The sequence below is a fragment of the Osmerus mordax genome, chromosome 3 (assembly GCF_038355195.1).
Source record: "Osmerus mordax isolate fOsmMor3 chromosome 3, fOsmMor3.pri, whole genome shotgun sequence".
NCBI lineage: Eukaryota > Metazoa > Chordata > Actinopteri > Osmeriformes > Osmeridae > Osmerus > Osmerus mordax.
In genome coordinates this window covers 20,296,308-20,314,219 of record NC_090052.1, presented here as the reverse complement: position 1 = coordinate 20,314,219, position 17,912 = coordinate 20,296,308, and the positions used below count along the sequence as shown (strand labels likewise).

Below are 17,912 nucleotides of genomic sequence, written 5' to 3'. Positions count from 1 at the left end.
GCTCTGGCTAGGGAACAGCCAGTCAATAAAGAGCGCCGGAGGTTTTAATTGGTTAGGCAAACACAGTGGAACCCTGCTAACAGGGGAGGGAGAGGAAGCGGGTGGCTTCGTAAATGGAGAAAAACAAAAAAGACAGGAGGAAGTGGATCTTGGCGTGGAAACGGAATTCTAAACGCAAACATCAACACACAAACCCAGAACACCCACGGTATCCCATGATCCTCCACGCTCTCTCCCTCTATCTCTCTATCCTGCCTGTCAAACATGAGCAGAGATGTGATTAATACCCATACGTCTCATCTTCCTTTCCCTCTCCTCCCTTACCCTTCTCATCCCCTGCCCTCCTTTTCCTCACTTGTCCACTGCTCCACTGCTCCCTTGCTAGGGTCCTCTCATATCTTGAGACCTTCCTCTTAAGACACTTACTGCAGACATACATCTCCTCCCTCCCTCTCCCTCTCCCTCTCTCTCTGCCTCTCTCTGCCTCTCCCTCCCTCTCTCTCTGCCTCTCTCTCTGCCTCTCTCTGCCTCTCCCTCCCTCTCTCTCCCTCTATCTTTATCACACACAGACACACACCCAGTCTACAGCCTACACAAACTTGAACGGCCCGTTTGACTGTTGACCTCACAATGTCAGCCCCACACTCCAGCCCTGACTCCAACACAAGCCATTTATAACACTTTTATTTCAGGACTTTGAAACTGGATGAACATGTCCTGTCAACAGAACATTGTACAGAGGCAGTCAGTTGAGGTTTTCTAAAGAGAGTTCACAGATTGGGTTCAGACAAATCAGGGTCTTACGTAACAGCATTTTCAGCGTCTGAAAGAGGGTGGCTGGAAACATCAATACATGTGGCAGGATTTACACTGTGAGTCAGGGGAGTCAGGTGGCTGAGCGGTTAGGGAATTGGGCTAGTAATCCGAAGTAATCCGAAGGTTGCTGGTTCGATTCCCGGCCGTGCAAAATGACGTTGTGTCCTTGGGCAAGGGACTTCACCCTACTTGCCTCGGGGGGAATGTCCCTGTACTTACTGTAAGTCGCTCTGGATAAGAGCGTCTGCTAAATGACTAAATGTAATGTAAATGTACTTGACCAGAACAGGGCCATCTGAAAAACAGGGTAGAGGCCCCACCAGGGTGGCCTGTACAGAGGCTATCTGATGTAGGGGTTGCTGGGGGAACAGTCTCTGGCTGTGGTTGCTGGGGGAACAGTCTCTGGCTGTGGTTGCTGGGGGAACAGTCTCTGGCTGTGGTTGCTGGGGGAACAGTCCCTAGGTGGGGTTTCTTGGGGACAGTCTGACTGCTGTGGGGTACTGGGGGACCTCTCTGGCTGTTTTGACTAACACTAACAGAGGTGTTAATGGCTTAGATGCAGACCACACAATCTTCTTTTCTGAAACTATTTTCTCCTTCACTCAGGCTCTTTCCCCCTCGTACTCCAGCCCTCTTTCTCGGTGTCTCTCGATCTCTCTTTCACACTCTCTGTGTTCTAGCACTCAGAAGAGCAATCTTGTTCCAGTCATTGATCTATGTTTTACACTTCCTGCTGGCCCAGCATGGGTAATAGTCAAAGGCCAGTCCCTAGGCTTAGCCACTGCACAGGAACCCTAACACTGGAACCACACACAAGCACGCACCCACTCTGTGACACGCATACTAACACACACACACACACACACACACACACACACTGACCAGTTCCCTTCATCCCAACACCTAATCAAATCTACTTAAGGAACACAGGCCTCAATTCCATGACTGTGCATTAAACTTTAACACACACACACACAGACACACACACGTACACACACCGGGATCAAATTGGATGCTGCCCGTCCTCAGAGACACACACGGTCCAGTGAGCACACCTTTACACCTCTGATTCCATCTAGAAAAGAGCTTACAATGATTAGGGTGCCTCTGTCCCAGACTGTCTGTGTTGTTCTGAAGCAGGATCGCACCTTCAGAGATAACAGCACAGGCCTGCCCGTCCAGGTAGTGCAAGTCATGCAGCCCACATGACCTTCCCTCAGCAAGGAAAGTCAAACAACAGAGTGCAATAATAATCCCGGTGATGATTAGGAATGATCTCCTTTCCTCTCCTTCTGTCCTTCCGCTTGCCTGCTCTCTGCTATGTGCATCTACTTACCGTGCTATATCACATGACACACTGCAAACACTGCTCTCTCTCTCTCTGTCTGTCTCTCTCTCTCTCTCTGAGACATGGGATACACTGAGACACACACATACTGCCCCCCCCCACCCCCACACACACACACACACACAGTATAATACACCTTCAACCCTCTCCCACACAGCCAGACAGGTACATTACAGCCAGTCCCATAACAGTGTTTCCAGTGTTTGAGGGATAGCAGACAAGCTCCAGTTGATTAATAGCTGAGGGGAGCGTAAGACCTCTCGACGCTGACCCCGTCCTATGAACCCTATCTTCCCTGTGCTACCGAGTCATGGCTTCTTTCATGTCGCTGTAGAAACACAAACACTGCAGAGGAACACGCACATGCAACACCCCAGGAATGCATTAACATGATTTACGATGAAATGTGAAAGCCCTTGAGGACAACGTGCTGATTATATATATACTGTTTAAGGGGAAACATACTATATCTGCTTACTGCTTAATGATGTCCACTAGTGTGCGTGTGTGTAATGTGAGTGTGTGCATAATGTGAGGGTGTGTGTTTCTGCAGGTGTGAGTCTGTGACTCTGTGTGTGTGTGTGTCGGTGGAAATGCAAGTGTGTGCGACTGTGCGTGTGTGTTCAGAGCATCCCTGGAATGCTTGAGCACCAGTGCGTGTCTGTGCTCGCACTGTAGCACTGAGGGGCAGGAGCAGAAGCTAAGACATGACTACAATGAACAACTGCTGCTGCAGCTCTCCTCTGACTGACCAGCTGTGACAAGCTCACCTCTTCTGGGTTTAATATTCAGGGGATTTGGACATCAATTAGGTCTCACCTCTTCTGGGTTTAATATTCAGGGGATTTGGACATCAATTAGGTCAACAGAATTACCATACCTTACATGTCCAACGCGAAGGAGAACTGTCAACTAATAGACGCTTTCCCACTTATCTGAATTGGCGAACACATTCGAATGACCAAACGGCTGAGGCAACATGCAGTAAGAACAAACGAAACGGCATTAACACTCCGAGTAGCATGCTCACACACACGTACTGTACACACACACATACTCTACTGTACACACACACACACACATGTACTGTACACACACACACACATGTACTGTACACACGCACACATACAGTTCCACCCAGCTCCAGAGCCTTCTCTTCTCATGGTACGCCATCTGTGCCAGCGGAAGCGGCGGCACCATCTGGCCCTCCTCTACCACCATGGTTAACCAGTGGAGTAGACAGTGGGCCCCCTCCATCTGGCCCCTCAGAGGGCTCCTTCTCACCAAGACAGAGTATGAAACCCTCTCTTCTACCCTCCACTCATCCAGCACCCACGCCAGTCACCCCCGACGATAGTGTCCGACTCCAGATAACACCGTTCCCCCCCCCCCCCCCCCGAACACAGCGTGGAAGGCTACACTTGGAGGAGAAGTCACCTACGGACTGCGAGATCCTTAAATAGCATCCGCCCACTGATGCTGGCTTTAATTCATAACAACTGACTGGAGTCTTTTATCTCTAAGGTTGATCAGTGTTCCGGTGCAGGCAACCCCGAGGCCTATAAATAGGACGGGGGAAGAGTGTTGGCACAAGGGTGGATTAGAGGCAGGGCCTGAGCAGAAAGACCAAACGTGTAGAAGAAGAAAACAGGAAATAGATGAGGAGTCACACAGGAGCTGGATAGCAGGGAGCTACGTCAACAGCCAATAAAATGATAGTTTTACATATCTGTGACGTTTAACCAGCTTGTCATTGGCTGTGTCGTGACTCGCTGTCATGGTGACTGTGGTCTGGGTGGCCCTGTTCTTGGAGAACAACTCAGTGTGCCCCTGCTCTCAATAACACACACACACACACACGCATGCACACACACAATCCTCAATCCTCGTTTGCTGAGCACAAACTACACCTTGAGAATGTCCCTAACATAACTTCCAACGTTATAGTTGAACAATGTTTTTTTTATTAGATCAGATTTTGCTCATTTTACTAGCATAAAAGAACAAATCTGCTCAATTCTCATTTCAGAATAAATTTGTGTCTTTCATGAGTTCACCAGGGTTAATTTATTACTATTTGGCTACTGGCATTTCACGCCTGGCATTCAAGTAGTTGACCCCTAAAATCAAAGCTGAACTTTCCTGAAAATGTATGTAATTCTTCATACGGAGAATTAGCTTCCATCTGACTAGTACTACGGAGTCTTTCATACAAGGTTCACCAGGGTTCATTTCCTTCTACTGTATTTGAGTGGCTAGCTGCCACAGCACTCCAGTTGATGACAAAATTCATGTGACTCAACCAGCATCTACAAGCTGTTGATGACATCACTTCCTATGTCAGCTTAATCCCCACTCCTCTCCTTCCAATCAATCTCCCCCCTTTCTTACATTTAGTCATTTAGTCATTTAGCAGACGCTCTTATCCAGAGCGACTTACAGTAAGTACAGGGACATTCTCCCCGAGGCAAGTAGGGTGAAGTGCCTTGCCCAAGGACACAACATCAGTTGGCATGACCGGGAACCGAACTGGCAACCTTCGGATTACTAGCCCGATTCCCTCACCGCTCAGCCACCTGACTCCCACTTCTTCTCTTACGTTTCTTGTGATACAGCAGAGAAGGTTCCGGTAAAGGACTGGGTCCAGCAGAGGGACAGGGCAGCAGTGGGCGGGGTCAGACGAGAGAGAACAGCATGTCTGTGGACATGCAAACATCTACAGCCACCAGGTCAAACAGACGAGCTGTTCAGGAGACTCCCCTGGACCTATCTCCCGCTGCCATTTCTGCTCCTTTCAATTAGGCTGAGGTGAATGAAAGCCTGGAGCAACCTGGAGCAACCTGGAGTCAGTGCCTTCTTATTGTCCCGGGCCCGTCAGTCGGATTACCTCCAACCTGCCCTCAGACTTCCCCATGACAGCTTAGTGGAGGATTTGAAACTCAAGGCCCCAGACAAGGGAAGAGAGGGAGGGGCGGAGGGCTACAGACGGGAAGTAAAGCCTCCCGTGTCTGGAACTGTGTGCAGCCGTCTCTCGGTTCCCCCTTCCAGACGGATAGATGGAATGGGGGAGGCTTATTTATATATCGCTTTTTATGTCGCTTTCCGGGCGATATCCAGACATGCACAGAACGGTCAGACCATTTACCGGCCGTGCTGTTAACACAGACTGTGTCACACGATCCTATCAAGCCATCCCCTTCGTAACCCGGACGACCCCAGGGAATGCACAGACAGGCTCATCTGAATATTACTCATCCGTCTTAAGCAAGCCTAAATGGCACAGGAGTAGCAATTAACCTCAGTGTTGGGAGATTGGCCTGTGAATGACTCTGAAGGAAGCAGCGTGGAGCTCTGTTTCAGCATTCCCTCTGTTGGACCACCTCTTCAGAGCCACAGAGCAGAGAGAGATGTTCCTTAGGTAGACTGACCCAAGGTCCAACAGCATCATCTGGTACCTTCTACGGAGCATCAAAAGTAGCGATCTACCCCCCCCCCCCACCCAACCCACCCCACATATACACACACACAGTGTCCAATTAAATGAATTCTCCTCAGTTGAAAAGTCTGTCTTTATCCGGGGCCCAATTTCACACCTGGCTGATTGAGGTTCCTGTTTGCTTAGTATAAGTCATTATCCTGAGAGGAAACAGAGAGAAGTGGAGGATTAGGAGTCAGGAGAGGCCCTCGTGTAACACGAGCGTGGGGCCTTCTCGACCTGCCTCGACACTGTAGGACGGGTTCTGCTCCGCGGACCTCCTGCCCACACACACACAGCCTGAGGGGAATACAAACCTAGAAAAGGTTCTTTGATAGCAGGGCCCTGAAGTATCTGCATTCAAAGACTTTGAAAGATGCTTTCGAAAGTCTATATAACAAATATGCGTGTGCCTGGGTGCCTGTATGGCCCAGTGAGACAGTACTGTCTAAGATGAGAGCCACTGGTTTCTGTGTGTGACCTCATCATTTTAGCTGGCAACTACGTCTCCCAAGTAAAGTCTGTATCTCAGATGGCGGCTTAGAGCAAAACAGCCGCGAGGCTCCAAGCAGCTTCGTGTCAATACCCACAGCCATCACTGTTTATTTTCCTGTTCTCCATCTCGTCCTCTCTCCTCCTAAACGCCCCTTCCTATTCACAGGCAACGTGCCCTGCCGGAAGCTGTACAGTCAGTTTCATAAAATCAACCACCATAATAATTCCTCCTCAGTCACTAAGTCTAAGTTCTAAGTCCCCCCCCCTCCCTTACCCAGTTGAGACCATTCATTTGACTAGAAATCTGCTGTGTCTGCATCACAGATGTGATCAGAATTGTCCTCAAATAAACCTGTACTAGATGGGGGATGAGTCAAATCCCAGCGTGGGATCCCAGCCTTCCTTACATTTGAGGAATAATTCCACCGTGGCCCCAGGCAACAGAGGAGGAGTCAGAATCAACATATCTGACCATCATCTCCGAGACAATTGGGTAAAGTGTAAGGGTGTCGTGTACTGGAGATGGTAGGGGGCATTTCTACCCCCTAGCAGGGGCTGTAGGGCAATAGGTGGGTTGGGCTGGAAGGAGGAGGGATGTGTTACTGAAGTGTCCATGGGGGATTGAAACTCCATTATTATGAACAGAGATATGAGCTGTGAAAATGACACAGTATATTTCGGATGGCTACGTCAGCTTAGCCAGAGGATGTTTTGAGACACAGGCTTTCGAAATCACTACTCAAATTACCGTTTCAGTTTCAATTGAGTTTTCGGGTCCTGAAAAACATAACCTAGCATAATGATATTTTCCCTTGAACGCAAGCCTTCCTAGATTTAGATGTGACCTAGATACAAATAAGAAAGTAAACGACCTCTGGACAGAACCCCTTCTACTGCACAAAAACATAAGTCGCAATATTCTTTAATAGGAATAGGATGTTTCTTCCTATACAATACCCTCTCGCAAACAGTAACAGAAAACTCCCTCAATCTATCTTATTCATGTTAGAAAAACCAACTGGCAGGGGGGCGGGGAGTATCTAAAGGCTACTAACTAACCCGCAACCAAATGAAATCTCTAACGACAGTTCAAATGAGGTGGAACATACTGGGTCCGTTTTAGAGGGAAGAGGTCAGAGGAGTTAATGAATGACAGGATGAACTGTGATCCTGCCACTGAGGTGAAGGGTGAGGGGGCTGGGGAAATCATAGGGCATCCCTTTCCGATCTCCCCATAATTGCATTTGTCATGTCACAATGTTCATTTGAAAGGAAATAAATAAATACTTGCCTTGCATTTGCTCTAGAGGGCAAGGACACTCTGTGCAAGAGGCAAACAAACGAGATAGCAAGACAGAGGGAGGAACGTAGATAAATATTTCTCTACGCTGTGAAAGCGTAGAGAAATACTTACAACATAAGTTTGGAAGAAATAAGTCCTGTATTTTTTTGTTGTTGCTGGCTGTCAGTGTATTTCCCCTCTGGCAGGCAGTATGGAGCCTGTAGCTGTCTCCAGCCAGGCTTACATAACCCAGCTGCAATGCATAGCACCCCCTGGCCACTTTAGAGACTCCCTGCTATGAGGCTGTCACCTCGGTGGGATGGTGGGATGGTGGTGGAGTGGTGGAGTGGTAGAAGGAGACAGGGTCTGCTTGGTGAGATGGAAACAGTCTCGCTGCATCACTGACATCACATCTCACAAGACTACGCCTACACAAAACCCAGTAAATGAGTTAATGAGTACAGCTCTATAATTGCTCCTTAGCCAACCTTCCCCCTGCGCCTGTTTTGTTTTACACGGTATGTGCAAATATGTGAGTGTTTAAGCTATAGAACCAGAAATGAACCAGTACAGGCTATCTGACCCAGATTTCCATCATGTCTTCTCGCCGAGCTCACCATGTTGTGTACGCTCCATTCAAATTAAATGAATGAGCGACATTCTTGTATTAAGAACCACTCAAAAATCACTACTTTACCAATGTAGTGTGTAGCTTTAATAAGAGCATACTAGAGAGAGCGAGAAGCACATGGTAAGCGTATCTTAGCGCTCTGGATAAGAGCGTCTGCTAAATGACAAAAAAATGACTGAATGTATCTCAAAACCACAGATGAAAACATCAGTGATGCTAGTTTTACCCTGAGCATGCGCGAGGAGTTAGGGATGTTCAGAATCCAAATGTCCGAGCTACAAAATGTTAGGAACACATAGGCATGGTTAGAAATAGAACATGGCTCTAGAAAAATAGAGAGGCTAGAAGATGTCAATGCTGTGTTCAAAAAGGGCATGGGGGTTATCTAATTGGGTTATCACACGCAACTCTGTGAGAGTCACACTCACGTAACCTCAAATGAATTGTCAACTGGCATTTCACGCTCCGGCATTCAAGTGGTTGACCCCCAAAATCAAAGCTGAACTTTCCGGAACATTAATATCATTCTTCATACGGACAATTAGCTGCCATCTGACTAGTCCTTCTGAGTCAACATCAGGCTCTTTCCAACACGATCAACTTTGCATTCCTGTCATGTTTCTCTTATGAACAAACAGTGAATTGCAGCAGTTATAGCCTTAAAAATGACACCCCATGAGATTTACTAGAAGCACCGCTTTGTTATTCAACCAACAGCATAGAGGACCCTGGGGATGAGAAGCTGCAACAGAGGGGACTTGTCTCTCTTCTAAGGATTCCCCAACACCTCAGTGTCTTATCCAGAGCGACTTACAGCAAGTACAGGGACATTCCCCCCGAAGCAAGTAGGGTGAAGTGCCTTGCCCAAGGACACAACGTCATTTGGCACAGCTGGGAATCGAACTGGCAACCTTCAGATTACTAGCCCGACTCCCTCACCGCTCAGCCACCTGACTCCCACATCTAAGTGGAGAACTGGTGGCGTGTGTATTCGCCCACACATCCTCATGGAATTCAGTAATGCAGGAAATAGATAGAATTACACCACGTTTCAGTGGCAGTTGCTAAGCAAACTGGGTGCCACACGATAAAACGCCACTCTCCACTGGGCCTTCCTCCGCTGCTTGAAGCTCCATGAAGGGCCTCCTGATGCGGCTTGACATCCTGCTGAAAGCAGCCTTCAGCAGCAGGGGGATATACACAGCCAGGCATCACTGGCTGAACAGTTCTCCTCAATATCTCCTCAATGTCAACCCTTTTCTTTAATTCACCACTAAGATACTTTCAATAGAGATGTTTGTGAGGACTTTTGAAAAAGGTTCCATGTGCTATTCTAACTAAAACAATTTGAAGACCCAATGACAGGAACATGCATGGAAAGACATGTTCTTCAGGCAATCCAAAACGTGCCATGTTGTCCCTCACTTGCAGGACAGCAGTTCTGGGAACCTTTTAGCAGCTTTTGAAAGAGTATGTGTGGACCTTAAGGTGTCACACGCTGAGCATTTAGTCATCCATTGCTGTTTGTGGTTGTGTGTGTAAAAGCTGTGATTGATTGTGAAATGTCCTTTACATCAAGATGCTATATGGATTGATTGTTCGTGTCAGCCAAAGACTGTTCTTTTGGGGTTATTACTGGCTAATAAGGCTCAAGGATGGCACCTTCAAGCATTTACACACACGAGAACAGCAGCTTAAAGGACAAGAAACCAACCTTCATAATGCCACAAGGTGTGCTTCCACCGTGACTCCGCTCGGCTGAATTATCGCGGCTGCCACTGCCGATTCTTGGACTACTGTGCTCTCTGTACCTTCCGTTGGTGTAAACTCCTTCGGCCCCATACAATGGGTGCGAAGCAGCCAAAGCAGCCGCTGAAACGTCCAGGTACGCCCGGGTGCCAGTTGGAGGCAGCACGGCGGCCTCATTGTTCAGACCCGTTATATTTGTCGCGCCCTGTGCCGGCAAGGCGGTAATGGTAGGATCTAAAAAATGTCCCGACACAGTTTCAGATGCGTGTACCCCTGCCATCATCCGCGGATGTTACAGCAAGACATTCAACAAAACGCAATGAGCCATTGTCTCAAATTAGAGGACACATTTGAGAGTTTCGCCTACTCGCTTGTGGACATGCCTAATACCAGTAGGGTCATCAGTCCACCGTCGAAGAGTAGTCCACCGTACCTGGAGGGTCTGGACAGCCAAAACAGTCAGCTTGATCAAACTCTTTCTTGTCGCTCGATCGTGATATGAGCAGATGGTACGCCGTATGTGATCCGGTGTGATTAGCTTGCTGCCTGCGTTTTGAAAGACACCGCGTCTGAAGGCTAATACACAATGCGCCAATAGGGCTTCTATTTGCCTACACTCATTTCGTTCTCAAATGGTTTTGTATCTGCGCCGAGGCTGTGCGTTGGTTTGCTATGCATTGTGGAGATTAATCGGTGCGCGTTGCCCGGTCCGTCTACTTTTCCTATTTGCTGAAGACAATTCAGAACAACAGAGCTTGTTCCCCACGTGCATCCGCGGGATGCAGCTATTTACAATTGCTCTGGTGTGTGACTGTCGGCCGCTCACCCTTCCACATACACAAATAGGCTGTGCGCGCGCATTGAAATTGTTTTCACGCGCGTGCACAAACACACACACACACACGCACACACAGAAAGAGAGACAGAGAGACAGAGGCCAAATGGATTTTATGATTTCAAATTTAGGATGAAATTATGCCGTAAACGTGTAGCCTATTGTCATCATCATATCATGTTGTAAACTGATTTTTTTTAGGCAGTCTGGCAGAGACAAGCCCCACGTGTGTGCCCTCTGGTGGAAACGGTAGTAACCCGCTGAGTGAGGCTCCCAGAAAGAAGCCGAGTGAGTGAGTGGCTCCTGAGTATTACTACAGTACCCGTGCTTGAGCCCCAGAAAACATGGACACACACACGCACACACACACACACACACACACTATGGATTTATTCAGACTACAAAGAGTAAACTTGATCAGACTAAGAAGTAAGTCAAATGTGTGTGTGAGTGGGGCCCTCACAGTCTGGGTTTAGACAGACGCAGACTCTTTGCTCTAATTCTCCCTATACGTCTGTCTTTCCCTCTGTCTCTCGCTCTAGCTCTCTATTTCTCTCCTCCTTTCTTTTTCTTTCTTGGTCTCTGACCAGCCGTCTCTCCGCGTCTGTCTGTCTGTCTCTCTGTCTGTCTGTCTCTCTGTCGGTTTTTCCCTCCCTCGCTCCTCTCTCTCTCTCTCTCACTCTTCAGGTCATATATTATGCATCTTCAGAAATAATTTAGCTAAAGTTCTGCTTTTAAAGCCTCCGTGCCTTCTAGCCCTGCTGCCTGACTTTAATGTTAAAAACCTTTGACGCCACGGCCTCCAACTCAAATACAGGCCGGCACCACACAGAGGAGCCGTCCTGAGACTCACTATAGGAGCTCGTCTAAGTCCCCATGATGCAACACAGGGAACCCAGTTCAAGACGCCTCTCTTCAGTGTCCCCACAAATATGCAGCGCAGCGCTGTTCTGCACAAAGACATCACAGACGAGGAGACAGGGAGGATTGAACCCCTCACAGGAGACAGAAATGTCAATGAGAGATGGCAGGGGACAAAGAGAGACCTGAAAAGCAGAGTGAGAGCATGAAAGAGAAAGGCAGAATTGAAAGGGAAAAGCAGCCTCAGCGTTTTTTCGACTCGGTTTCTGTGCTCCTTTCACAGCGATGCGCACCCTTTGTTTTCCATTGAGGTTGGTTGTTGCTTCCTGTGACAGGATGTGCGCCAGTGTTCGTCTCTCCTGTTCACTCCCCCTGTGTGGCCCCACAGGCAGATAGGAGGGTGGCCATCAGTGACTTCCTAACCCTCCTCCACCTCCCCCCCTCCTCCCCCCTCCCCTGCCAGGCTGGAGTTTACCCCTCCAGGGGGAATTATATTGAAGGAAGAATTGAAGGAAGATTTTTTTCTTCATCAAAACCCATGATCCCATGACCCCAAGAAGAGAAAGATCTAGGTTTTTTTTTAATACCAAGTCATTTCATTAAGAGGCTGCAGAGGTCACTCATCCAGATCAGCGGGGGGGTCAGAGCGTCATGATCACATGACCTCCGAAAGTGTCAGGAAGGGTCCTCCTCAGTCCACACACCCATGCTGTTGTTCATGTGACGCTTTACATGGTGGAAGTGTGTGGGTGATGTTTCGATTCACGATGGAGTCGATTAGAACGGCGTTCCAAAAACGGCTCGACATAGGCCATCGTTCTCGTGTAAACATTTGGAAACAGTCCTCCTGTATGGTTTTGTGGTTTCCATGCAGTGGCGGTTCTAGACACATTTTACTGGGGGGGCCAAGGGGGGGGGGGTCAGTGTTTTATCAGAGGGGCACATAAAAAAATGGAAACAAATGATATTTAATCATTAAATACTTTAATTTTGCTTTACATTAAAATCATACAAACGGCTCTGGCTTCTCCCTCTTCCATCTCCTCAGCTCTCTCAATACTTTGATATGTTTCTCTAACTTTTTTATTTACTGGGGCAAAAAAGGCTGCAATGTCCCTTCCTCATTTCATGATGACTACTAGAAGAAGAAAAACATGTACAAAAAAAAGAAAATTAAGATTTTTTTAAAATGTTTTATTCAGTCAGCTCAGGGGGGGCCAGGGCCCCCGTTTAGAACCGCCCCTGTTTCCATGTGTCTGACAGAGTGTTCTTGTGATGAGGCTTGTTTAGGGGAAGTGTGGAGAGAACTCCCCTCCCACTCTTCACAGCATGGTATTCTGAAGGCGCTCTCATCCAACACGACGCACTTCCTGCATCTCACTCACATGACCCTAAAGAGGGAACAGAAACCACCCTGGTCACCTTTCCAATGGGTTGTCATTCTCAGAAGTCCCCGTCACCGAGAAGCGAAATGCAAATGATCGTGTAACTACCCTGAAAAACTCAGAAACTCTGCACCCATCTGAAACAGTACTGCTGTGTGTTAGATGTCACGCCCTTTGCTTTATGTCTTGCCCAAGGACACAACGTCATTTTTGCACAGCCAGGAATCGAACCGGCAACCTTCTGATTAATAGCCCGACTCCCTAACCGCTCAGCCATCTGACCTATGACCTGACTTTTTGCTTTACTGTTCACAGGATGGCCTCATGTGGGGCACGATACACATGGTGAGGATCTGGGCAAGTTCATTCTGTGAGAAAATGCCATCTTCAGACTCTCAGATCACTATGCTTTCCATTGAGTTACAATAATTGCTAATTATCCTACTGTCTGACTGGCAGGCTTCTTGTAGTTTATTCATCTATTCATTCACACTCACTGTACGTCAAATGCGATTCCTAAAAATATTATCTTGTTAAGGTCTGACATCTAGTTGTCACAAGTAGACATTGCAGTTGGTTGTGTGTCATCTCATGACACAACAGTACCTAACATTTTAAAGCATTGCCTACCAATTACAAATCGTGTACACAATTCTTATATACTATTATTTGTTTCAAATAGTCTACCAAAACCATACATTAACCCTACGAGTATGATAGAAATGTAGTGTTTAGGGAGCTTTAGAAAGACACTTCCTGTACACCCCAGTACCTCTCCGAGTGTGTTGTACACCACAGGTTGCTAGGACACAGGCTGAGAGCGCCAACTTCCTCAAAAGATTGTCACCATGTAAGACAGTCTAATGGAAGATAACATGCTTGCTAATCTATACAAATGCGTTTCGTGGTATGCTTTTGCATTGTATGTATTTTTTTTATTTTACAAAGCTGTTGAGTGCTAAGTGACGTTTTACTTTGTGATTCTATAAATGCCTTATTCTTTCTTTCATGTTGCATTAAAATGTATTTAAAAAAATGTCTACCCGTGCAAACCTCTATCAGACCAATGAACAGTATCTAGGCAACCATGAACAGTTTTGTATCCTGGCAACAGTCTAACACTGACCCAAAGAAGTGACCAATCTTTGAAAAAACAAAAACAAGAATAGCGTAAATGTGACTTTGTGGCCTTTTTAATTAGCAGCAGTAATTAGTTATGTTTGAAGGGTAAATGTTGTTCATATGTTTATCAAAACTATTGATTGTGATTGACAGACATAACAGCTTTGAAAGAAACAGGGACCAAATCTAAGCTGATTTCAATGCATTCATGGGTTAATTGCATTCTATTATCACTTCATCACGGAAGACAACAATATTTTTATGTCTGACATACAGGTTGAGAGCCACTAGGGGGCAGACCTGAGTTGGTTGCTTGAGAATTTGGACTAAAGTGTAACAAACCCCTCAGGCACAAGGACAGGAAAGAGTTAACATAATAACATGGTCTTTGATGTAAATGTACAACCATGTACAAATACCATGGCTGTGCCTAACTAAGTGTGTGTACTTGAAGCATTCATATTTTTTCTTAAAACCAGTTCCTTGACCTGAAAATAACAGAGCATGTGTTTTATGCCAGAGGGGAACCCACAGGTCACGGATTTGCTTCAGGGACAGCAGATTACAAAACATTCTCCTCGCCTTACAGAAGAGATGGCCATGATTCACCAAGCCACTTATGTGAAATGTGGGTATTTTGGGTGCTCTTTACTTGGAACACAGATGCATGATGAAGAGTGAGCAAACCATAACATGTATTTCAATAGTTTTTCACTTTTATGGTATGGTTCAAATTATTAATAAAACTTTATTTCCATTTCAACAGTTCTTTCTCTTCTAAGTGCTAAAACCAAACCACAAACATACACTGACCATACACTGAACATAACACACCGCCATCTATAGCAAGTACATAGACCACTATAAAACAAAGATCCAAGTTTGAAATTATGTGAATAATGTTAAAAAATATATCACAAGAAATGTCTCCATGTAGCTCAACATCAGCAATCAAGAAATATAAAGAAAATTGGTTGCTGACTAAATAGAAACGTAACGAATGCTTTAAATAAATTCTCTTGGACAAACACGAAGCACATTAGAAAATGTCTTCAGATTCTTCGTTTGCAGTATGGCTTTCACAGGTACTTGGGATGAGCAAAATGGCATCCATTCGGTATATCCTCTGAGGTAATGCATGCATACATTCAAGAGGAGCGTGCCGCTGAAAAACACCATACTAAAATAGAATTATGGTAGAGAAAATAAATTGATATATGCTGTACTATATAGATAGACCATTCTCTATTTGTCTTTTGTTACCTCGATGTACATTAAGAATAGTGATTTGTTCCTGAGAGGGCAAAACTTGTGAGGGGAGGTGCTGGGAGGAGCTGTTGATGTGGTGGAAAGTTGTCCAATGGCTCAATGTCTGTTTGGGTGTGTGTGTTTGTGTGTGTGTGTGTGTGAGAGAGAGAGTCACCTGCGTGGGTGGGGGCTACAAGGGCGGGGTTACACTTGGGTTGAACAGAACATGCTCAGTTACCCTGTGTGTACACACAATACAAAGAACAAACACAGATTCAAAGCAACATTGTCATACGTGGATCCATAGCTTTTCTTCTCTTTGTTGGACGCATTAAGCCTCAGGACAATGGAGTCTGTTTATATTCTTCACATCTTACCTATCTGTCCAAAGATGTCAGCTTATGCCTCATGCTGTTATAAACATAGACACAGACGTGCACATGCAGGTTTAGTAACAGTGACCAATTAGAGGCAGTTCAAGACACAAGCAGACAGATAACCAGACAGGAACAGCACAACCCATGGACATACCTGCATCTGCATAGAATTGTTTTAAAGAACCACAGCATCACAACAGGGACCAAGCACTGACTGAGCACACTGATCTAGGAGCAGGTTCCCCTCAGTCTTTTAGCGAAGGCCTCTGAGAGCTTGTTACACGTACAAACACCAAGACTCCCTACAGGGACAATACCAAGAGATGAACGGCAAAGGCTTTCCACAATAAAGCACAACGTTTGACGTTGACACTGAGTGCATTGCTGTTGTGCTTGAAACACCAGATACAGTAGTTAGAAGAGGTAGCATTGCTAGTACAAACATGAACCGGTGGGGTACCAACAGGGATGGGGGTCCACGGGTAGGAAGGGGTCAGTGAGGCTGGGGGCTTACAGGTAGGAAGGGGTCAGTGAGGCTGGGGGCTTACAGGTAGGAAGGGCTCAGTGAGGCTGGGGGCTTACAGGTAGGAAGGGGTCAGGGAGGGTGGGGGTCCAGGGGCAGGAAGGGGGCGGGGAGGGTGGGGGTCCAGGGGCAGGAAGGGGGCGGGGAGGGTGGGGGTCCAGGGGCAGGAAGGGGGTGGGGAGGGTGGTGGTTGAACGGCTGGCAACGCTGGTTACATGCTTGTGTTTGCGTTTGCCTTTCCATGTGCAAACAGTTGAACACAAATAGCCCTGTGTGTAATGGGAGAGGTTCGTGTCATACGTCTAAGCTGGTACTGACCAGAGCACATTTAGGTTAAACACGTGTCTCACAAATGGTTAGGTTGTGTAGCGAATAGTGATAAGAGAGAGAATATGCGTGCAGTTTAGTGTACATGGACTAACCCTTCTATTACAAGTTTTCTTCGGCAGGTTCAATTTGAAAAGTAATCATTGATAAACAGGAAAGCATAAAACCGAACACATTTTTTTGGGGAAAAACTATTATACTGACTTCGTTCACACATTTCTCTTCAGGTTGTTGAGCTTGCTCATCAAAATTGTTACAATTTCATGCAGCAATGAAAATAGATGCATGATTTCTATGATATTTCTTTTTCTTCCTTTCCCACAATACTGTAACATGGTGTTTTCTTTGCATTATAGTTAATCAATTTTACAAATACAGTACATACAGAGACAAACGAAAAAAAGTTAATGACATGCACTTGCATGCTTGCACGAAATGAGAGGAAAAAAAAAACACAACAAACAAAACAAAAAATTCATTATGAACATTTCACATTATAGCTATTTCAAATAAAATGGTAAATTAATGGAATTAAACTATGAGAAATGTCAAAAGGGGTTTTCATTTGGAGGGGTCAGGGGTTGGAGGTTGAAGGTCACGACTGTTGGCCACTCCATTGGCTCTCCATTGGCCTTCTAAGCAACTCCTCCACGTGCCTCGCCACATCCATGGTGTCATCAAGATCAAAATCCCCCTCTGCATCCAGCATGGAGTCACTCCTGGTCCATTATGGAGAAAAGAGGAGTCACCCAAAATGGCAGACAACACACATTTTCTATACACCAAATCATCTGTGTGTCTGTCACTCACTCAGACACACACACACACACACACACACACACACACGCACACACACACACACACACACACTCCCAATAAAATGCAGTGCCTTACATAGGTGGGTAAATTCCATAGTGTTGAGGGTGACTAGCAGGAACGGGAGAGGCCCCGTGATCCATGTAGGTGGGGTTTCCAGCTGGGTCGGGATTGGCTGTGGTGAACCTGGGACAGAGGAGCACCGTCGTCAGCGGTTACCAAAGCAGCGACAAACAGACCAAACCTTCTGAGCCTTCCCAAAGCCGGCCTCAGCGACTTCTCTCTCCTGCTCCTCACCCCTGGGTGGCTAAGTGGAGCAGAGGAGGGAGAGGAGGAGCACAGCGGGGACAGAGGCCGGCTCACTAACAACCTTAACTACTGTGATGAAAGGAGAGAGAGGGCTGAGCAGGCAGAACGCTTGAAGACTCTAATTGGCCCCGATAGAGAATGCCTAATGGTTGATCTGTATTCAGGAACCATTGTTTGGTAATTAACTTTAACTGTTGCCACAGTGAGAGAGAGAGAGAGAGAGAGAGAGAGAGAGAGAGAGAGAGAGAGAGAGAGAGGGGGGGGGGGGGGGGGGGGGGGGGAGAGAGAGAGGGGGGGAGAGAGAGAAAAGGAG

The 17,912-nt window shown here is 46.7% G+C and overlaps 1 protein-coding gene across 1 annotated transcript in view; it reads right to left on the bottom strand.

Moving 5' to 3' along the window:
- The window catches only part of plcl5 (phospholipase C like 5), a 96,701-nt gene that overhangs the window by 45,027 nt on the left and 33,762 nt on the right, over positions 1–17,912 (bottom strand). Inside the window, 3 exon segments of the mRNA XM_067232742.1 lie at positions 9,762–10,083; positions 17,074–17,193; positions 17,369–17,476. Of these exon segments, the coding sequence (XP_067088843.1) occupies positions 9,762–10,083; positions 17,074–17,193; positions 17,369–17,476 (550 nt within the window).